This window comes from Triticum urartu, chromosome 1 (assembly GCF_003073215.2).
Source record: "Triticum urartu cultivar G1812 chromosome 1, Tu2.1, whole genome shotgun sequence".
Lineage (NCBI taxonomy): Eukaryota > Viridiplantae > Streptophyta > Magnoliopsida > Poales > Poaceae > Triticum > Triticum urartu.
The window spans coordinates 521,339,578-521,362,160 of record NC_053022.1 but is presented as its reverse complement, the minus strand read 5'-3'; the positions used below and the strand labels follow the sequence as shown (position 1 = coordinate 521,362,160).

The 22,583-nt window shown below is 50.8% G+C and overlaps 1 protein-coding gene across 1 annotated transcript; it reads right to left on the bottom strand.

Annotated features, from left to right (window-relative positions):
- Positions 1–7,273: 7,273 nt before the first annotated feature.
- LOC125537314 (putative proline-rich receptor-like protein kinase PERK6) lies at positions 7,274–9,401 on the bottom strand. The gene is made up of 6 exons (XM_048700608.1): positions 8,838–9,401; positions 8,678–8,748; positions 8,508–8,584; positions 8,265–8,415; positions 7,793–7,954; positions 7,274–7,697 (listed from the first exon to the last, which is right to left on the bottom strand). The coding sequence occupies exons 1-6, from the start codon at positions 9,346–9,348 to the stop codon at positions 7,332–7,334; spliced, it is 1,338 nt and encodes a 445-aa protein (XP_048556565.1). The 5' UTR covers positions 9,349–9,401; the 3' UTR covers positions 7,274–7,331.
- Between the last annotated feature and the right edge of the window lie 13,182 nt (positions 9,402–22,583).

Here is a 22,583-nt window from a genome sequence, read left to right as displayed (position 1 = left end):
CCAGGTCCTCCCAACAGCCAATTGATTCTGCTGGCAAGTTGTTAAGCCAATGCCGAGCTGGTCCTTTAAGCTTGAGTGGGAGGTATTTGATGGCGTGTAGGTCATCACCGCGGGCCATGTGGATATGAAGGAGATAGTCTTCGATCCATACCGCAGGATCTGTTGTGCCATCGTATGATTCGATGTTCATGGGTTTGAAACCCTCGGGGATTTGATGATCCATTACTTCATCTGTGAAGCATAGTGGGTGTGCGGCGCCTCTGTATGGGGCTATATCACGACGCGGCTCAAACGAGCTTTGTCTACTGTTTTCGGCCCGGACGGATTTACTGTATCCGGAGTGACGATTACCGTCTCGTGCCGTGGGGCGCCCACGCGATCCGTAGATCGATCTTGTTTGCCTTGCCTTGTCCTCCATTATATCTCGCAGGTCTGGCGCGTTTTCCCGTGCCTTGGTATTTTTTGAGCGGCGCCGGGGTGCGGATGGAGTGGAGGGCCGAGAGGCCTCTCTGTCGCAGCCACGGGGTGGCCGGTCGGCCGCATCATGCGCTGGTGATGTAGGTTTAGGTGCTTCCTCCTCTAATCAGGGTAGCAACCTGCGCCTTGGGTAGCTCTTGGAGGGGCGTTCAAGTTCATACTCTTCGGCCGCAAGGACTTCAGTCCATCTGTCGGCTAGCAAATCTTGATCAGCTCTAAGTTGTTGTTGTTTTTTCTTGAGGCTGCTCGTCGTGGCCATAAGCCTGCGTTTGAAACGCTCTTGTTCGACGGGATCCTCCGGCACGACAAATTCGTCGTCGTCAAGGCTTGCCTCATCTTCGGAGGAAGGCATATAATTATCGTCCTCGACCTCTTTGTCTGCCGCTCTCTCATGAGGGCTGGCTTCTCCATCCTCATGTGCTGAATCTTGCTGGAGGTGGTTGTCTTCGGCACTGTCCGGGGTGTTATTATCTCCCGTGCCGGAATCACCGTTTTTGCTTTGGCGGGATTTAGAGCGGCGCCGCTGACGCCGGCGCTTAGGCTGCTTCTTGGAGGGGTCATCCTCCGCTGTGCCATCGCCATTGCCTTCTTTTGGGGTGTCCACCATGTATATATCATACGACGAGGTGGCTTTCCAGTGCTCTATAGGTGCTGGTTCTTGATCGTCTCCTGCATCGGCATCCATACCGTCGATGTCTTCGGAGTCGAAGTCGAGCATGTCGGTTAAATCATCGACAGTGGCTACGAAGTGGGTGGTGGGTGGGCTTTGAATTTCTTAATCATCCGCATCCCAACCTTGCTGACCATAGTCCGGCCAAGGCTCTTATGATAAAGAGATAGACTTTAGTGAATTCAGAATATCGCCGAAGGGCGAGTGCTGAAAGATGTTCGTGGCGGTGAACTCCATGATCGGCGCCCAATCGGGTTTGATCGGTAGGGGCGCGGAGGGCTCGGAGTCTGGAGAGGAGTCCGACTCCTTGGAGTCACGGGCTTCGCAGAGAATAGGGCTGGTATTCGGCTCGATCGCCGTAGAGATTGCAGCCCCCGAGGCGGTGTCCAACCACCCATCCTCGATTGGCGCAGTTGGCTCCGAATTAAGGGTCGGAGCTGATGCGGGTGTGGCCTCCAGGGCACTGTTCGGCGGCAGAGCTAGATCATGCCCATCGTGACAGTGCGGCGCGCTCGGCTACGGCTCGAATCTGTCGAAGATCAAGTCTCCGCGGAGGTCGGCCGTGTAGCTCAAACTTCCAAATCTGACCTGATGGCCAGGGGCGTAGCTTTCGATCTGCTCTAGATGGCCAAGCGAATTGGCCCGCAGTGCAAAGCCGCCGAATACGAAGATCTGTTTGGGGAGAAGGGTCTCACCCTGGATCGCATCGCTGTTGATGATCGGAGAAGCCATCGGGCCTAAAAGTGACGACACAGAGGAAATCTCAATGAAAGCACCAATGTCGGTGTCAAAACCAGCGGATCTCGGGTAGGGGGTCCCGAACTATGCGTCTAGGCGGATGGTAATAGGAGACAAGGGACATGATGTTTTTACCCAGGTTCGGGCCCTCTCGATGGAGGTAAAAACCTACTCCTGCTTGATTAATATTGATGATATGGGTAGTACAAGAGTAGATCTACCACGAGATCAAGGAGGCTAAACCCTAGAAGCTAGCCTATGGTATGATTGTTGTTCGTCCTACGGACTAAAACCCTCCGGTTTATATAGACACCGGAGAGGGCTAGGGTTACACAGAGTCGGTTACAATGGTTGGAGATCTACATATCCGTATCGCCAAGCTTGCCTTCCACGCCAAGGAAAGTCCCTTCCGTACACGGGACGAAGTCTTCAATCTTGTATCTTCATAGTCCAGGAGTAAGGCCGAAGGTATAGTCCGGCTATCCGGACACCCCCTAATCCAGGACTCCCTTAGCGCCCAATCGGATTTGATAGGCACGGGCGCAGGCGGTTCGGAGTCCATGGCCGGGGAAGGATCCGGCAAAGTGGCATCACGGCTCTCGTGAAGGGTAAGGTCGATATTCGGCTCGATCTACGCTGAGGATACGGCTTCCGTGGTGGGGTCTATCCACCCGCCCATCTATGGCGCAACTGACACCGAATTGAGGGTCGGAGCCGTTGCCGGCGCGATCTCCTGGACATTGTCCGATGGTAGAGCTAAATCATGCTCATCGTGACCGTGTGGCGCACTAGGCAGGGGCTCGAATCCGTCGAAGATCAAGTCTCCGCGGATATCTGTCGTGTAGTTTAAGCTTCCAAACCTGACCTGATGGCCAGGGGCGTAACTCTTGATCTGCTCCAGATGGCCAAGCGAGTTGGCCCGCAGTGCGAAGCCGCCGAATACAAAGATCTGTCCGGGGAGAAAAGTCTCACCCTGGACTGCATCGCTATCGATGATCGTAGGAGCCATCAAGCCTAATGGCGATGACACAGAGGAACTTTTAATGAAAGCACCAATGTCGGTGTCAAAACCAGCGGATCTTGGGTAGGGGGTCCTGAACTGTGCGTCTAAGGCGGATGGTAACAGGAGGCAGGGGACACGATGTTTTACCCAGGTTCGGGCCCTCTTGATGGAGGTAAAACCCTACGTCCTGCTTGATTATTCTTGATAATATGAGTAGTACAAGAGTTGATCTACTACGAGATCGGAGAGGCTAAACCCTAGAAGCTAGCCTATGGTATGATTGTATGTTGTCCTACGGACTAAAACCCTCCGGTTTATATAGACACCGGAGGAGGCTAGGGTTACACAAGGTCGGTTACAAAGGAGAAGATATACATATCCGTATTGCCTAGCTTCCCTTCCACGCCAAGTAGAGTCCCATCCGAACACGGGACGAAGTCTTCAATCTTGTATCTTCATAGTCTAACAGTCCGGCCAAAGGATATAGTCCGGCTGTCCGGAGACCCCCTAATCCAGGACTCCCTCACTAAGCATTTAGGATTGCAGGTAAGGTATCAACAGTTGTAGCAACAATGATAGGCTATGCATCAGAATAGGATTAACGAAAAGCAGTAACATGCTACACTACTCTAATGCAAGCAGTAGAAAGAGAGTAGGGTATATCTGGTGATCAGGGGGGGCTTGCCTGGTTGCTCTGGCAAGAAAGAGGGGTCGTCAACAGCGTAGTCGATCGGGGCACCAGCAGCGGCGTCAGTCTCGGTGTCTAGCGAGAGAAGAGGGGGAAGAAACAATAAATAATAAGCAAACAGATGCATAGCGATGCATGACATGACAAGTAGCGGTGCTAGGGGTGCCCTAACGCGGTATAAGGTGATACCGGTGAAGGGGGGGACATCCGGGAAAATATCCCCGGTGTTTCACGTTTTCGGACAGATGAATCGGAGGGGAAAGTTGTGTGTTCGCTATGCTAGGGATGTGTGGCGGACGAACGGGCCACGTATCCGGATTTTTCTCGTCGTTCTGAGTAACTTTCATGTACAAAGTTTTTCCATCCGAGCAACTGTTTATTTTATATTGATTATAAAAGATTTAAATCAATTTTATCATTTATTTACTTAATTTAATTCAACATTATCCAGAATAGTGTTTGCTGACGTCAGCATGACGTCAGCAGTTGACCTGGTCAACCTGACAGGTGGGTCCCACCTGTCAGCGACTGTCTAACTAATTAACAATAGTTAATTAGGTTAACTAGTTATTAGGTTAATTAATCTTAATTAGTTATTTTAAACAGAATTAATTAAGTTAATTAATTAATTAATTAATTTTATTATTTATTTATTAATTATATTTTTTAATTCTTTTTTTAACATCTTCGTTCTAGGGGCATGGGGCCCAACTGGCAGGGGGGCCATTTGGCCTAACGGGCTCTGGGCGCTAGCGGGCGCCTGAGCAGCGGTTAACGGGGGGCTGGGCGGCAGAGCGGGGCGACAGGGCGGGCGCAGGCCATCGGGTTGCGGTGGGGCGCCGACCAGGGGGTGGCGCGGTGCCTGGCAGAGCTGGCCGCGGGCGAGCTGGAGCACGGCGAGACGGACGACAGCGGGCGCGGGCGAGCACGGGGTCGAGCGGGAGCGGTGCTGCGGGCGCCCAACTGGCGCGAGGGCCGAGCAGGCGCTGGCGCGACGTCGGAGGTGGCTGCGGGGACGGCGGAGCGAAGCAGCAGCGCGGTTGGGGCGGCGGAGCCGCAGCAGCACGGCGAGGGGGAGGGTCGCGGGTCGGATGGCCGCCGGGGGTTCAGCCAAGGGAGTGAGAGGCGGAAGTGGCACGGCAGCAGCGGGGCGGAGCCGGCGCGTCGCGTCGCGTGGGGAGCTCGGGCGAACAGGGGTTTGGCCGGCGCGGGGCGTACGGCGCGGCTGCGACAACCATAGCACGGCGGCAACAGAGACGCACGAGGCAGCGGGCGGGGCCGGACGCGACGGAGGCGACTAAGCGAGCTCGCGGCGAAGGCGAGGCGGGCTCGGACACGGAGCAGGGCGCGGGGGCATGCACGGGTGTGGACAAGCGTGGACGGGGGAAGGGGAGGACGACCGAGGTCCTCACCGACGTTGGTGAGCAGGGGGCGTCGAGAAGCGCGGACGTCCGATGGGGATGAGGTCGAAGACGGGGAGGCGGAGCCGGCGGCGAGGGCAACGAGGTCGGGGCAGCGCCGGCGTCGGTGCGGCGCAGCTGGGGTCGCGCCGGGGATGGGCGCCGGCGGCGCAGGCGCAGGATCGGGCGACGGGGTCTCGGGATCGAGCGTCGTGGGCGGGGCGCCGTGTCTCGATCCAAATTCGTGGCCCGGTTGCCCTCCTCATTTTAACATCCTAACTCTGCATTATCTCGACGATCAACTTTGCTAATCAACACCTGGTGGGTGGCAACATTGCTTAACATTTTTCGGTGTCGGGACAACGGACTGATCATGTGGCTTTCAAATTTTTCTTTGCAAACCACATCTTTTATAACAAATTTTTAAACACACATGAGCAATTTAAACTTAGGATTGTGATGGTGAAATTGAATTCGCACTAAGGTCTATTTTATTGAGTTATTGAGCGAACATGTTGTTGTGCTAATGGACAATTCTAATATGACAAGTTCTTAAAGTCAAGTCAACAAAAGTCCAATTTACCAGTCTTGTCAAAGATAGAGAAGAGACGAGATAAAAAAAGAAGTCAAAGATGAAGGACCAAATGCAGAAGCCCAAGATGGGGAAGGATAGGGTAGTCCACCATGAATGATGCAACTTCCTCTCATCTTTAGTCCCATGGACTAGTGGACCAAAGATTATCAAACCATGCCCCAGCTACCTACCACCACAAGGGTAATCTTGGTCATTTATGATATTAGCCTATAAACAACCCAATGAGCATGTATTCTCATTCATGATCATGGCTAGTTAGTGAGAGTTTCAGACAAGTGGGTGGGGAAAAGTGAGAAAAAATTTAGAGCATGGGACAACTTAGCACAATTAAGGAACCAGGGGCACTATCATAAAAAAACCATAATTCAAACATAGCAAATTCAACTACTACTTCATTTCAAACATAACAATTAAACATAGTTCTAATTAAAAACATATATTAAATGACAACATCAACTAACTCAAACTACTACATTCATCAAGTTACTACTAGTAGTAGTTCGAACTAATACTTGAACTACACTGAAGATGAAACTACTCCTCATCATCGGAGTTGTGAAACTGCGCCCATAACTCATCCATGTCCGGGTCATCGCACCCCTCATCCTCCTCTTTCGAGTCACCCTAGTCCTTCGAGTCGGACTCGACGGGGATCACCGTCGAGGGGCCAACCTCGTCCTCCTTCTTCATCCCTTTCTTCTTCTGCTCGGCATCGCGCTTCCAGAAGTACTCCTGCTCAGCCTGAACATACTCCGGATGCTCCCGCGTGAACCTCGCCATCGCCGCCTCGTCGCTATCGTCGAGGCCCACGACATGGCCGACCTCTTCTTCGTCGTCTTCTTCGGTATCTCCTCCATCTGGATGCCCTCCGGCACGAGGAACTCCGAATCCGCCCGAGTCTCGATCTCCGGGAAGTTGAGGTCCGTCTTCGGCCTTCCGGCACGCCACCACGTCGTAGGCACGTGCAGCCTTATCGAAGTGGGGTAGGTGCCGAGCCAGAAGCGGTGGCCGGTGCGGGAGAACTCGGCGCCGAAGTAGCCGGATGGCTTCACTCGCACGTCGAAGAACCCCGTCTTGCTCTCCGGGAACTTCTTCGGCGGCATGGCGACAGACGAATTGGGGCAGGCAGCGGAACCAGGCGGTGGATGAGGCGGTGCGGGGCAGCGATCGATGCGGGGCGACGGCGGGGATGAATCGAGTGGCGGACATGACGACCGCGCTGCGGGAAAACGACCGATTCGTGGCGGAACCGGCGGCGGGGCTGCTGGAGGGGGCGGATCTGGCGTGAGGCGACGACGACAGTGCGGCGGGCGGGCGGCGGCAGTGCGGCGCGAGGAAGAAGATGGGGTTGGGAAAGGAAAGGGAAACGGCAGTTGGCGCGCGGCTCACGTTTTTACATCTCATATAGGTGAAGATGCATCTTTGCATTGTGAGGTGTTGTATTTTACTTCTTCAGAAGATAGGGCTGTAAATTTTTGCATCTACATCATTTACTGAAGAGGAGTTTTTGGGCCTCAAAGATGATGCTCTAACATCACAGTTGTTTTGTTTTTTCTCAGATTTGCACTTGAGCAAAATTCCCAAGAAATGACAAACACTGAAGAAGTTCTAACACTTCGTATTTTACAAGTATATCTCACTCACCTCCAATGAGGGGATCGCAAAAAAAAAAACTAAAATCCAAAGGCAGTACGTAGCAGTATTTTACTAGCCTAACTCTTAGTTCCAAAAAACTTGGTTGCAACAAAGTGACGGTGACGTCACTCCAGGCCGGCGCGGCCCGGGCGCGTGCGCCGGCTCATGGCTCCGAGCTCGCCGGAGTGCCGCCCCGCCCTGCCCACGTTGTTGTCGCCGGGGTGCTGCCAGCCGGGCGCGCGGCTCGTGCTCTGCGCGGCGTCGCCGTCGCTGCTGGAGCTGGAGGCGCACAGCCCGTACTCGCTCGTGGCCTCGCTGACGAAGCCGGTGGCGCCCGTGTTGCCGCTGTCGGCGCCCCGCTGCAGGAACGCCATCCTCCTCATCCGCCGCAGCTGCTCCGTGGTGGTGGCGTCGTGCGCCTCGCTCTGCCCCGGCTCCACGCCGCCGTTGAGCGCCTCTAGCGGCAGCTCGCCCTCCAGGTACCGGACGATCTGCGTTTGTCGTTGCCACGTGCATGGCCAGTTAGTTTCTGCTCAGACTCAAGTACGTACTGTACTAAGTAGGAATGTTGTGAAGGGTGTTTCACCTGGCTCACTCGTGGGCGGGAGCGTGCCGTGTGGCGCACGGCGGCGGCGGCGCAGGCGATGAGCCGCTGCATCTCGTGGGCGTCGTAGTTGGCCTCCAGCCTTGGGTCGATGAGCTCCACGGAGAGCTCCCCATCCAGAGCTTTTGTCAGCAGAGGCCGTGCCTGCACACATACAAGATAATCAGCGGAAAGGTAATCATCGAGATGCTTCAAATCAACACGTCACGAAGCAGGAACTCGTGGACTGATTTGTGATTTTCCCACTGCAGGAGTGCTTTACTTTCTGATAGTATATTGACACGGACTGTCAGTGTAGTCATGGAGGAGAGGCCAAATGTCAAAAGTTTTCAGTAAACATACTGTTGCTCTGCACAGTGTTGCTCCACAGCTCAACTGAACTTCAGGAAAAGCAAGACAAAGAAAGTACAGTTCGTGACTTGAGAGGCCAGGATTCAGGGTAAAAACGACTCACCCAAGAGACCAGAGTCTCGTCGTCCTGGTCGGCCTCGTCGGACAGGACCGGTCTCTTGCCGGTGATGATCTCCAGAAGCACGACGCCGAAGGAGAAGACGTCGGACCGGTCGGTTATTTTCCCGGTGTTGGTGTACTCCGGCGCCATGTACCTGCCAAACCAGTCAATGCCATTGCGTGCGTTTTATTCAGGTCAGAGCAGTTAAACGTAACGGGAATGAAATTGGAATGGTGGACTTCTTACCCGAAAGTCCCCATCACCCGCGTAGAAACATGGCTGTCGTCTCCGTGCTGGATCTTGGCCAGCCCAAAGTCGGCAACCTGCACTAGACAGAAAAGCTCCATCATGTTCTGAGATGAACATTCATAATATATCTTCCAACCAAACAACGTGATCTCGTCGTGCATTTTTACCTTGGGCTCAAAGTTGTCATCTAGAAGGATGTTGGCCGCCTTGATGTCGCGATGGATGATCTTAGGATGACCTGACAAGATGCATTCAGTCAAGAACAGGCAGTGCAATAGTGCATCATCAGTCTGAAGGACAGCAAGCAGAGGCAGCTAGCCGACTTACAGTCCTCGTGCAGGTAGGCCAAGCCCTTGGCCGCCCCGAGCGCGATGCGCCACCGGCGCTCCCAGTCCAGCAGCGTCGGCCCGTCGCCGGCGTGGTGCAGGTGGGACTCGAGAGTGTGGTTGGGGACGTGCTCGTAGACGAGCAGCCGCTGGTCGCCATGGATGCAGTACCCCAGCAGCGAGACGAGGTTGCGGTGGTGCACGCGGCCGATGCTCTCCACCTCGGCGCGGAACTCGCGCTCGCCCTGACCGCTGACGGCCCGGAGCCGCTTGATGGCCACCTCCCGCGCCGCCGCGCCCGCGCCCAGCGTGCCGCGGTACACATGCCCGAACCCGCCCTGCCCCAGCAGCTTGGCGTCCGAGAACCCGTCCGTCGCCGCCGCCAGGTCCGCGTACGACACCGTGCCGCCGGTGACCGCCGCGTGTGGGGGAGGCTGGTGGGAGGCCGTGGCGCCGCCGCCGCTCTGCCACGGGTGGACCGCTGCGTGTGGCGCTGGTGGTGGCGCGTACATTGGCGGTATGGTTGATAGCGCGTACGACGTCACCGGCAGTCGCTTGTCGTAGGGATCGCCTAGTGCAAACAAGTTCATGAGTTAGAATTAGAAGTGACGAAGTAAAATCAGTGCCACTGAAGTCAACGGTGATAAACCGAACTAGCAAGTGATGGCTTTGACTATAACTTTCCATATGCAGAAGAGGTAAACACGTAACTAAGAAAACCCAGAGATCTCTAGATTAGAGACAATTGTAATCCTTCGTGTACATTCACAATTTCAAGCAGTACTACTAACTTTTACTCGGCAGTTGCCAAATTTGGTCGCCCACTTGAAAAGAGACTTCAAGAGATGAGACCCTGCGCGCATACATGGAAGGAAAGGGCCCTCAACGCGTGCACATTTCCACTCGCATTCTCGTATCATCGCACGACACGCCGTCCGGCGCACTCCGGCCAATGTGTCGCCGTCGATCGCCAACACCTTTTGACGTCACCGGTGCACGACCAGGGAAGTGCGGCGTGGAGCCGTGCGACCAGACCCGACGCCGAGACTTTGAGGTCTACGTATACGTGTCAAACGATCAACGTGACAGACGCTCTAACCTCTTGATGCTAGCTCGCTGTTGCTGTTGCACCGGCAACGGCGAGGGTGCGTAAAGCGTATGTAATGTACGTACCTGACGAGCTGGACCGCGGACGGCTGCCGTGGCGGCGTTGGCGGCGTCGTGTCCGGAAGTAGAACAGCCCGGCCACGAGGGCGATCACGAACACTGCCGAGGCAGCCACGGAGATGCCGATCACTGTTTTGGATGCGTGTGATGAATGCGGTGGCGAAGACAGTTGCGCCGGTGATGGGGGTAAACCCGGCGGTGGACGCTGTAGCGAAGGCGGTGTTAGACTAGGAGGAGGATGAGTGGCAGGGATTGGGGTTGGCAGTTTGCTCGAAGCTGGAGCTGGTGGTGGCATTGGCTGAGACGGCGTTGTTGCAGGCGGCGGAAGAGGCGATGGTGGTGTCGTTGGCGTGCCAGGTGAAGGTGGGGTCGTAGTTGGTGGTGCCGGGTTCACCGGAGATGGTGTTGGCGGTGTCGGCTTGGTTGGAGACTTTGGTGGTGCCGGGTTAACTGGACCGGACGGCGATGGCATTGGTGGTGCAGGCGCCACGGTAGATGGCGGTGACACTGTTGGTGGTGCAGGGTTCACCGGAGCAGGAGGGGACGACGCTGGTGGCGCTGGGTTCACTGCTGACGTCGGAGGCGATGTTGGTGGCGTTGGCTGTGCTGGAGACGGCGTCGGTGGTGCAGGGTTCACTGGAATAGGCAGAGCTGGAGACGGCGGAGACAACGTTGGTGGTGGCGGGTTCACCGGGGAAGACGGCGGTGGCGCTGATGGTGTGGGCCCCGTTGGAGACGGTGGTGGTAATGTCGGTGGTACCGGGTTTACTGGAGATGGCGATGGTGGTGCCGGGTTTACTGGAGAAGGCGTCGATGGCGTTGTTGGCGTTGGCATTGCTGGTGAAGGCGGGGATGGTGCTGGGTTCGTCGGAGAAGGTGGGGACGGAGCTGGCGTCACCGGAGGGGACGGTGAAGGCGTTGATGGTGCAGGCACAACCGGAGAAGGCGTAGATGGCGTCGGTGGCACAGGTGTCACGGGTGGCGACGCAGATGGTGTTGGTGGGGCAGGTGTCACTGGCGGCACCACCGGTGGAGGAGACGCCGCAGGTTGTTGAGGAGGAGAAGATTCTGGCGGGGCAGAAGGCGTCACCGGTGGCTGCGGGGGAGTGGACGATGCCGGCGGAGCAGCCGGCGTGACCGGTGGCTGCCGGGGAGGGGACGATGCCGGTGGAGCTGCTGGCGTCACCGGTGGTTGCGGGGGAGGAGATGATGCCGGCGGAGCAGCTGGCGTGACGGGTGGCGGGAGAGGAGAAGATGGTGGAGGAGAAGACGGCGGCGGTGCAGCTGGCGTCACCGGCGGCTCTGGTGGAGTTGAAGATGGTGGCGGAGCAGTTGGGGTCACCGGCGGCGGGTCAGCTGGCGGCTCTGGTGGAGGAGTTGATGGTGGCGGGGCTGCTGGTGTAACCGGCGGCGGGTCAGCAGGCGGCTCTGGCGTAGGAGTTGATGGTGGCGGGGCTGCTGGTGTCACCGGCGGTGGGTCAGCAGGCGGCTGTGGCGGAGGAGAAGATGGCGGCGGGTCAACCGGTGTCACCGGCGGAGGAGAAGATGGCGGCGGATCAACCGGCGTCACAGGTGGAGGAGAAGACGGCGGTGGATCAACTGGCGTCACAGGTGTCTCTGGCGGCGAATCAGCAGGAGGCATCACCGGCGGCTGCGGAGGAGGCGAAGCTGGCGTGTCCGGGGGCGGAGGGGGTGACGCAGGCGGAGCGGCAGGGATCACCGGCCCGACAGGCGGCGAAGGTGGAGGGGCACTGGGCGGCGGCGGTGGCAACGGTGGGGGAGAACTTGGCAACGGTGCAGGCGGCGGAGTGGAGGGTGGCGGCGGGGGAGGAGCAGTGTCAGGCGGAGGCGGGTCGGGAGGCGTTGGTTCAGGGGGAGGCGGGGACGCGTCGGGAGGAGTATCAGACGGAGGCGACGGAGAATCCCCCGGCAGCGGCGCGGACATGGACTGCGCCGTTCAGCTCCGCGGACGCTGTTGCCAGGAACACCTGCCCGCGGCGCACCTGATGGCGGCGGGAAGAGGCGATCGCGGAGAGGCGCCGGCGCGGGAGGGAGGGGTGGAAGGATCGATCGGGATGGAAAGCCGCGGAGCGAACCGTATTTATCCGCGGCCCGAAATCTCGCCCGCCGAACTCGCTCGCGGCAGGGTGCGTTTTCGTTTCTGGTTTTGTTCTGCCGCCTCTAGTAGATCGATATATAGATCATCTACGTACGTATGTATCTATCCGTCTGTTGTCGACAGCCATCCGAGGCCACGATCCTGTTAGTTACAAAAAAAAAACCGGCTTGTTCTGTTTAACTTGCAGAGAAGAAATGATATGATTCTGCAGTTGGGTAACGACCGACGGCCAATGTTCTCCCGGGAATGCGGCGCCAACACATCATTTCTGAAGCTACAACGACAGGCCAACACCGCATCGTGTAAATTCACAAGCTCTGCAAGTCTGAAGTTGCTCCTTGAAGCAGCTGTCGGGCGTTTCAGACTTTCAGTTGGGTACATACGGAGTACGCCATCCCCGCAACAGAAGAAGAAGATACAGATGGCACGGACTAACGGTTAGACATAGTCATAATATTCTCGAGGATGCTGGCATTTTGACATCACCATCGGTTAGTCAGGCAAACAAAGCCCGAACTGGAAAGAATGATGCGAATCTCTTTTTTAAATATGAGACAGCGGTTTGATGATGATGACAGCTTCTAAAACATGTGCATGTCGTGTACGCTTTAGCTCCAATGTACTGGTTGTTGGTTCCGATACGTTATATGGATCTGATGAGTCAATCTTGGTGGTTCTTCATCTCGTTCTCACGGGCCTGGTGCTTAGGGCACCACTAGCGCTGATCCGCTGCTGCAAGGCTGCCCTTGCAATGCCGCTCCGGGAGAGGCGACCGGAGCTCCGCCACCTCGTCGATCTGCCCCAACACTACCTGCCCATCCATGTGCTCGCGCTAGGCCTTCGCTGGTGGTGTGCTGCACTTGGCTCCCACGGTGATGCCGGCAATGGCCGGCCTTCCGCACATGCGGTGGCCGCCAGCGGCGCTACAGTCCACGGCTTGGTGGTGGCGATCTAGATCCGATCGGTCGGATGGTGGTGATTGCAAAATGCATGTACTTCCTATGGCTCCACGATGGTAGTGATCAACAAAAGATTTTTGGGAGGTTCATCTCTTGAACCGGTGGTTGATTTCGGCGGTGAGATACAAATTATGGACGATGACTTGACGCAAATGAATGGTTGTACAGTGGCGGTGATCATATCGCATGTAGCCGCTGAGATTTGTGGAAAAGTGGTGGCGACAACACATGGGTGATTTCGATGGTGGTGCTACTCGAGCACCTGGTCTTGAGCTTCGGGGCAAAATCCTAGATCAACCGAGAGTGGTTATGCCTGGCAATGGCAATGTTTTTTTTACATTGTTAACTTGTTGAAGGCGTTGCTCGAATATGCTCGGACTACTTCTTCAGGGTGAAAATCTAGATTCTTACTTTATGGTTGGATCCGGTGACGGCGACACTTGAGTGTCTCTCCCTTCCCTAAAGGCGTTGCTGTTGAAGAACCTCGTTATCCATGTGATGTTATGAGATAGTTGGTGCGGATATGGTTGTTGTTGTAGTTTGTCGATTGCACATCAGATAGCCTTGAGTTTTTTTCCTCGCCTACGCATAGCTTTGGTCTTATATGACTTTGCTAGTTGTGGGCGTGTTTTTTGCGTGCGTGTGAGTTTGTGTTGGCTGTGTGCATCCTAGCTACGCAAAGGCCGGGTGTATGCTCATTGTGTTATGTATCTTCTTGATGCTTCATTTTGAACCAATAAAATTCACCCTTTATTGAGAAAATATGGATGGATCGGCTATAACATCGGTTTTAGATACGGTGAGTTAGAACACTCCATATTATCAAGTTTGTAGGTGTAAGTGGTGGCTTCGGATGACTTGATGTATATTCTTGACAAGCTTTCATAGAATAATTAATAAAGATGATTGTATGCATCGATTGATGCAGAAACCGGGGTTTTAAGTCCGAACAAGATATGCAATTCCCATATTTAGTGATACCACAAATTTGTCCGTCGATGCCTTTTAGCATGTTATATAGTACATTTTAACGAGGGGTTTTTGCCATGTTGATCTACACTAGATGTGCGTTGCTGTGGAGTAAAAAAATGATGTATAAAATCAGAAAGTTGTGTGGACCAATGAGTGGAAGATGCTGATAAAAGAATTTGAAAAGGAATAAGCGATGAATTTGAGAAAATCTTGCTGGAATACCTCCGTATAGAGTGTGAAATTGGAGATGAGTGTGGATTTGATGCCACTGGGATAGCTACCCCCGGTATCTACCGTTCGTCTCTCTTAGAGATCCGTGCAGCATGCGAATAGTTACCTTTGTCATTTCCTGGCATGGGAGGTGTTGTCACATCAAAAGAATCGGGGCTGGGGAAAGGCTGGCATATTGTTTTTCATGGATAGGTCAATGAACAGACATTGATAAACATATTTCTTGTCAGTTATCAGAGTGTTTTGACCATATATGTTTGCTTGTACTAGTGTTTTGACCATATATGTTTGCTTGTACTGAGAACTCGGCAAAAGTTCTTAGTAGCTGAAATAATCAACAAAAGAAGCATTGGTAAGACAGCAGTGCTTGTGCACGCTGGTCACATACGGACAATTTAGATTGTCTAGACATGTATATGACATTTAGCTTTCATCTTGTTTACTTTTTTGTCGTATGCTTCATTGCGTAAATTGGGATCCGTCAGTACTACCAGCGAAATATGAACTGGATGCCTTGACAAAAGCATATATCATACCCATAATTTTCGTACACATATATCTTGTGCCCATGCAACTTCAGATAAAAGCCAAGATTGTACGTACAATTTTTATGTTAGACTACTCGGTAATGTTTATCTGCAATGCTGGTCTAAAAATTACTGACACCTACCTGTGGTTAGTGCTTGTTTCATGTATGTCTTGAAGGAGATATGCCCTAGATGCAATAATAAAGTTGTTATTTATATTTCCTTATATCATGATAAATGTTTATTATTCATGCTAGAATTGTATTAACGAAAACTTAGTACATGTGTGAATACATAGACAAACAGAGTGTCCCTAGTATGCCTCTACTTGACTAGCTCATTAATCAAAGATGGTTAAGTTTCCTGACCATAGACATGTGTTGTCATTTGATAAACGGGATCACATCATTAGAGAATGATGTGATGGACAAGACCCATCCATTAGCTTAACATTATAACTGTTTAGTTTTATTGCTATTGCTTTCTTCATGACTTATACATATTCCTCTGACTATGAGTTTATGCAACTCCCGAATACCGGAGGAACACCTTGTGTGCTATCAACCGTCACAACGTAACTGGGTGATTATAAAGATGCTCTACATGTGTCTTCGAAGGTGTTTGTTGAGTTGGCATAGATCGAGATTAGGATTTGTACTCCGAGTATCGGAGAGGTATCTCTGGGCGCTCTCGGTAATGCACATCACTATAAGCCTTGCAAGCAATGTATCTAATGAGTTAGTTGCGGGATGATGCATTACGAAACGAGTAAAGAGACTTGCCGGTAACGAGATTGAACTAGGTATGATGATACCGACGATCGAATCTCGGGCAAGTAACATACCGATGACAAAGGTAATGACGTATGTTGTTATATTATACGGTTTGACCGATAAAGATCTTCGTAGAATATGTAGGAACCAATATGAGCATCCAGATCCCGCTATTGGTTATTGACCAGAGATGTGTCTCGTTCATGTCTACATAGTTCTCGAACCCGTAGGGTCCGCACACTTAACGTTCGATGACGATTCGTATTATGAGTTATGTGTTTTGGTTACCTAAGTTTGTTCGGAGTCCCGGATGAGATCACGGAGATGGCGAGGAGTCTCAAAATGGCCGAGAGGTATAGATTCATATATTGGAAGGTAGTATATGGACACCGGAATGGTTCCAAAGAGGTTCGGAGATTTTTTGGAGTACCGGGAGGTTACCAGAACCCCCCCGGGAAAGTTAATGGGCCCAATGGGCCATAGTGGAGGAGAGGAGGCAGGCCACGGGAGGTGGCGCGCGCCCCCCTTGCCCAATCCGAATTGGACAAGGGGAGGGGCGCGGCCCCCTTGCCCAATCCGAATTGGACAAGGGGAGGGGCGCGGCCCCCCTTTCGTTCTCCTTCTCCCTCCTTTCCCCTTTCCCCCTCTCCGTTGGAAGGAAAAGGGGGGGGGGGCGAATCGTACTAGGAACGGAGTCCTAGTAGGACTCCCTACTCATGGCGCGCCACCCCTGGCCGGCCACCTCCTCCCCCATGGGGGCAAGGGGCACACCAATATTTCTCTTAGCTGTATGCAGTGCCCCCCTCCATAGTTTACTCCTTCGATCATAGCGTCGTAGTGCTTAGGCGAAGCCCTGCGCGGATCACATCACCATCACCGTCACCACACCGTCGTGTTGATGAAACTCTCCCTCGACCCTCTACTGGATCAAGAGCTCGAGGGACGTCATCGAGCTGAACGTGTGCTGAACACGGAGGTGCCGTACGTTCGGTACTTGGATCGGTTGGATCATGAAGACGTTCGACTACATCAACCGCGTTAACCTAACGCTTCTGCTTTCAGTCTTCGAGGGTAGGTGGACACACTCTCCCCCTCTCATTGCTATGCATCTCCTAGATAGATCTTGCGTGATCGTAGGATTTTTTTTTGAAATTGCATGCTACGTTCCCCAACAGTGGCATCCGAGCCAGGTCTATGCGTAGATGATATGCACGAGAAGAACACAAAGAGTTATGGACGATAATAGTCATACTGCTTACCACCAGCGTCTTACTTTGATACGACAGTATTGTTGGATGAAGCGGCCTGGACCAACATTACTTGACCGCGTTCATGAGACTGGTTCTACCGACGTGCTTTGCACACAGGTGGCTGGTGGGTGTCTGTTTCTCCAACTTTAGTTGAATCGAGTTTGACTACGGTCGATCCTTGTTGAAGGTTAAAACAACACACTTGACGAAAAATCGTTGTGGTTTTGATGGGTAGGTAAGAACGGTTCTTGCTAGAAGCCCATAGCAGCCACATAAAACTTGCAACAACAAAGTAGAGGACGTCTAACTTGTTTCTGCAGGGCATGCTGTGATGTGATATGGTCAAGAAGTGATGAGATATAAATTGTTGTATGAGATGATCATGTTTTGCAAAAGTTATCGGCAACTAGCAGGAGCCTTATGGTTGTCGCTTTATTGTATGAAATGCAATCGCCATGTAATTGCTTTACCTTATCACTAAGCGGTAGCGATAGTCGTAGAAGCAATAGTTGGCAAGACGACAACGACGGTACCATGGAGATCAAGGTGTCAAGCCGGTGAGGATGGAGATCATGACAGTGCTTTGGAGATGGAGATCAAAGGCACAAGATGATGATGGCCATGTCATGTCACATATTTTGATTGCATGTGATGTTTATTATTTATGCATCTTATTTTGCTTAGTACGGCGGTAGCATGATAAGATGATCCCTCACTAAATTTTAAGGTACAAGTGTTCTCCCTGAGTATGCACTGTTGCTACAGTTGGTCGTGCCGAGACACCACGTGATGATCGGGTGTGATAAGCTCTACGTTCACATACACCGGGTGCAAGCCAGTTTTGCACATGCAGAATACTCGGGTTAAACTTGACGAGCCTAGCATATGCAGATATGGCCTCGAAACACTGAGACCGAAAGGTCGAACGTGAATCATATAGTATATACGATCAACATAGTGAACTTCACCATTGAAAACTACTCCATCTCACGTGATGATCGGACATGGTTTAGTTGATATGGATCACGTGATCATTTAGATGACTATAGGGATGTCTATCTAAGTGGGAGTTCTTAAGTAATATGATTAATTGAACTTGAATTTATCATGAACTTAGTACCTGATAGTTTTTGCATATCTATGTTGTTGTAGATCAATGGCCCATGCTACCGTTCCCTTGAATTTTAATGCGTTCCTAGAGAAAGCTAAGTTGAAAGATGATGGTAGCAACTACACGGACTGGGTCCATAACTTGAGGATTATAATCATTGTTGCACAGAAGAATTACATCCTGGAAGCACCGCTAGGTACAAGACCCGTTGCAGGAACAACTCCGGATGTTATGAACGTCTGGCAGAGCAGAGCTGATGACTACTCGATAGTTCAGTGTGCCATGCTTTACGGCTTAGAATCGGGACTTCAAAGACGTTTTGAACGTCATGGAGCACATGAGATGTTCCAGGAGTTGAAGTTAACATTTCAAGCAAATGCCCGAGTTGAGAGATATGAAGTCTCCAACAAGTTCTACAGCTGCAAAATGGAGGAGAATAGTTCTGTCAGTGAACACATACTCAGAATGTGTGGGTACCATAACCACTTGACTCAGCTGGGAGTTAATCTTCCTGATGATAGTGTCATTGACAGAGTTCTTCAATCACTGCCACTAAGCTATAAAGGCTTCGTGATGAACTATAACACGCAAGGGATGGAAAAGACAATTCCCGAGCTCTTCGCAATGCTAAAGGCTGCGGAGGTAGAAATCAAGAAGGAGCATCAAGTGTTGATGGTTAACAAGACCACTAGCTTCAAGAAAAAGGGCAAAGGGAAGAAGGGGAACTTCAAGAAGAACAGCAAGCAAGTTGCTGCTCAAGGGAAGAAGCCCAAATCTGGACCTAAGCCTGAAACTAAGTGCTTCAATTGCAAAGGGACTGGTCACTGGAAGTGGAACTGCCCCAAGTATTTGGCAGATAAGAAGGATGGCAAAGTGAAAGGTATATTTGATATACATGTTATTGATGTGTACCTTACTAATGCTCGTAGTAGCGCCTGGGTATTTGATACTGGTTCTGTTGCTCATATTTGCAACTCGAAACAGGGGCTACGGATTAAACGAAGATTAGCTAAGGACGAGGTGACGATGCGTGTGGGAAATGGTTCCAAAGTCGATGTGATCGCCGTCGGCATGCTTCCTCTACATCTACCGCCGGGATTAGTTTTATACCTGAATAATTGTTATTTGGTGCCAGCATTGAGCATTAACATTATATCTGGATCTTGTTTGATGCGAGACGGTTATTCATTTAAATCAGAGAATAATGGTTGTTCTATTTATATGTAGCGATCCGACCTCAAACGGTCAAATCTCTGTGCATAAGTGTCATCCCTGGATCGGTAATGCTGACACACACAGTACTTGAAGGATTTATAACAGAGTAGCAATCACGGACTTATTACATTGAATGTCTCAAAAGAGAACTTATTACAATAAATATGGCTTAAGGCCATCTAATTAAGATAACAGTGGAAGGCTTGGAAGATAAAGTGAGTCCATCAACTCCAACGGCATAGCTGAGTGCACAACAAACGACCTATGGCACCTTACCCGTCGTCTGAAAAGTCTGCAACATGATATGTTGCAGCCCGAAATGGGTCAGCACATGGAATATGCTGGCAATATAACACAATAGAGCAATGAACAGATAAATTCTATCACTACATGCATATATGGCTGGTGGAGGCTCTATGGTTATATTGTTTTGCGAAAAGCCAATTTTTCCCTACAACAAAGGAATATGTTTTATTTAACTATCATGGTAGTTGAAACATCATTGAGAAGGTTCCTCCAACTCAATCCCAATTAAAGTAGTCATTAACACCTGTCAAATTAAATTAGAGTGATGAGATCAAATTAATAATTCAAGTACCAGATACTCAAGATGTCCATAACTGGGAACACGGCTAACCATGATTAGTTTATACACTCTACAGAGGTTTGCGCACTTTTCCCCACAAGACTCGATCTCCTCCGTTTGATTTCTCATACTACATGGTGTTTGAGAAACAGATGACCGAGACACAGTCTTTCAGAAGCATTAACTCTTTACCCTGGGTGGACAGTTACACCTACTTTCCCCTACATCTGCTAGCCCACCACTGAAAGAGGTCACGCAACATACTCAACTATGCCAGAGCCCATAATGGCTTGTGGATGCACATGGAAGTTTCTAGCATGAATAATCTTATGATCCCTTTGATCCCGAGTGGCGGACCGTAGGATGATCACAGGGTACTCCGGGATATCCTCGGACAACACTGGATTCTCGAGGTGCCCACAAGCAATCCACCCAGATGTGTATTAAAGTTGCCACCTTAAGTTGAACCATTAATTAACAACTCACATCTGTCATGGTTACACTCAAACCCAAACCACGTCTACGGGCATAGCATGGCAATATAAGGATAGCGTAGAAGTAACTCCCAAGGGTTTGATAATAAAACTGGTAATAGGTTCTACCTCATCATCTACTTCCCAGACCCACATGTTAAGAGGTCCTACTCATGCAATGTGTGAGGGTTGAAACTAATGCATAAAAACTAGGTAATAAAGGGGTATGATCAATGTGTTACTTGCCTTGCTGACGATCTGCAAATCCTAGAGACTCGTAGTAGCATGCTTCGCACTCCGGGAATTCTATCGTATACAAACAATAACATACATAAGCAATCAAGCAAGGATGCACGGGTAAAACTCAAATAACAAGATCTAACCAGAAAGTTCAATTGAAGAACTCCGGTTTGCAAAAAAAATCAAATCAAATGGAGCAACGAAACTCAAACTACGAAAGAAACAAGATCCGTTTACTAATTTGGACTAAAGTCAAATTTTACAATACCAAAATCTTGTACAAGTTGGTTAAACAACAGAAAGAGGGTTTGGAGACGAAGATCTAGGCGCCTGTTTCACCTGATTTGGATAAACGAGCGAAAAGATATACTATAATGAAGATTAGGGCAGAAATCGCAATCGAAAATAACCGCGGAAAAACCCTGGAAAATAAAACGAGACGAACAGGCTAACGAACGAACGTTCGCTGTCTGCGGCTAACTGACGAACAACGTTCGTTAAAACGAACTTACGGACGAACGTCCGTTATTTAACTAAACTAAAAAAACCGAACCGATCTAATAAAAAAACGAATCTAGGGTTTACTAAAAAAACCATTCGGTTTTTTGAGAAAAAACTGAGATGTTGCGTCGGCGATTTCTACCTCCGGCGAATGGCGGCGGCGGCGGGATCGATGGTCGGCGGCGGCGGCGCGACAGGGAGGCGGCGGCGGCTTCGATGCGGTTTTCGAGGCGGCGATGCTAGGGTTTCGGGGCGGGGCTGGCCGCGCTGCGGGCTTCGGGCCACGCCCTTTAAAGGCCGGCCGGGCAGTGTCCGGGTCGGGCATGACCCGTTAGGTCGGTGCATTTTTTCAAAAAATCCTGACACGGAAAAACAAATAAAAGAAATACTAAACGGAATCCAAAAATCCTGAAATAATTTTTCACGGTCCTCTAATAATATTGCGGACAAAGTGAACATTTATTTAGGCCTCTAATGGAATTTTGAAAAACGCATATTTTTCCTAATTCAATTAAAATAGCAATAAAAGTCCAAAAGAAAATATTTATTTGATTTTAATATTTTTCCTCCAATATTCCCTTTATTTTGGAGAAGTCATATTGTCTCCTCTGTTATATTTTAATATGAAATATTTTCGGAGAGAAAAATAATTAAAAACCAAAGTGATCCTTGTTTCGATATTGGATAAAATTCAAATATGAAAACGTGAAATCTCCAACTCTCTCCGTGGGGCCTTGAGTTTCTTAGAATTTCGAGGATCGCAAAGCAACATTGCAGTAAAAATATAATATGCATGAATGACCTATGTATAACATTCCAAATTGAAAAATTGGGATGTTACAAACCTACCCCCTTAAGATGAATCTCGTCCTCGAGATTCGGGTTGGCTAGAAAATAGGTGTGGGTGGTCTTTGCATAGATCATCCTCTCGTTCCCAGGTGGCTTCATCCTCGGTATGGTGGCTCCACTGAACTTTTCACAAATTGATAACCTTGCTGCGAGTAACTCGGCTAGCAACCTCGAGAATCTTAACAAGTTTCTCCTCATATGTCAAATCACTATCCAACTGAATTGCTTCTAGGGGCACTGTATCTCTTAGAGGAATATCGGCCATCTCTGCATGGCACTTCTTCAACTGGGAAACGTGAAACACATCATGAACTCCTGACAGTCCTTCGGGTAACTCCAACTTGTAGGTAACCTCTCCCATGCGTTCCAACACACGGTACGGTCCTACAAATCTCGGGGCTAACTTTCCCTTAACTCCAAAACGTTTAACTCCTCGTAGTGGTGACACATGGACATATGCTCTGTCTCCGATCTCATAGACTACCTCCTTGCGTTTTGAGTCTGCATAGCTCTTCTGCCTGGACTGAGCTACCTTTAGTCTATCTCGAATTAGCTTAACCTTTTCTTCGGATTCCTTAATCAAATCTGGTCCAAACAACTGACGGTCTCCAACTTCATCCCACATCAATGGTGTTCTGCACCTCCTTCCATACAAGGCTTCGAAAGGTGCCATCTTCAAACTGACCTGGTAGCTGTTATTGTATGAGAACTCCACGTAGGGAAAATTATCATCCCAACTAGATCCATAATCTAGCGCACAAGCTCTCAACATGT

Coding starts and splice junctions, on each gene's coding strand:
- LOC125537314 (XM_048700608.1), bottom strand. CDS start 9,348: ATGTACGCGCCACCACCAGCGCCACACGCAGCGGTCCACCCGTGGCAG. Junction 8,416..8,507: donor CGGGTGATGGGGACTTTCGG/GTAAGAAGTCCA, acceptor CTGGTTTGGCAG/GTACATGGCGCCGGAGTACA. Junction 7,955..8,264: donor ACGAGACTCTGGTCTCTTGG/GTGAGTCGTTTT, acceptor GTATGTGTGCAG/GCACGGCCTCTGCTGACAAA.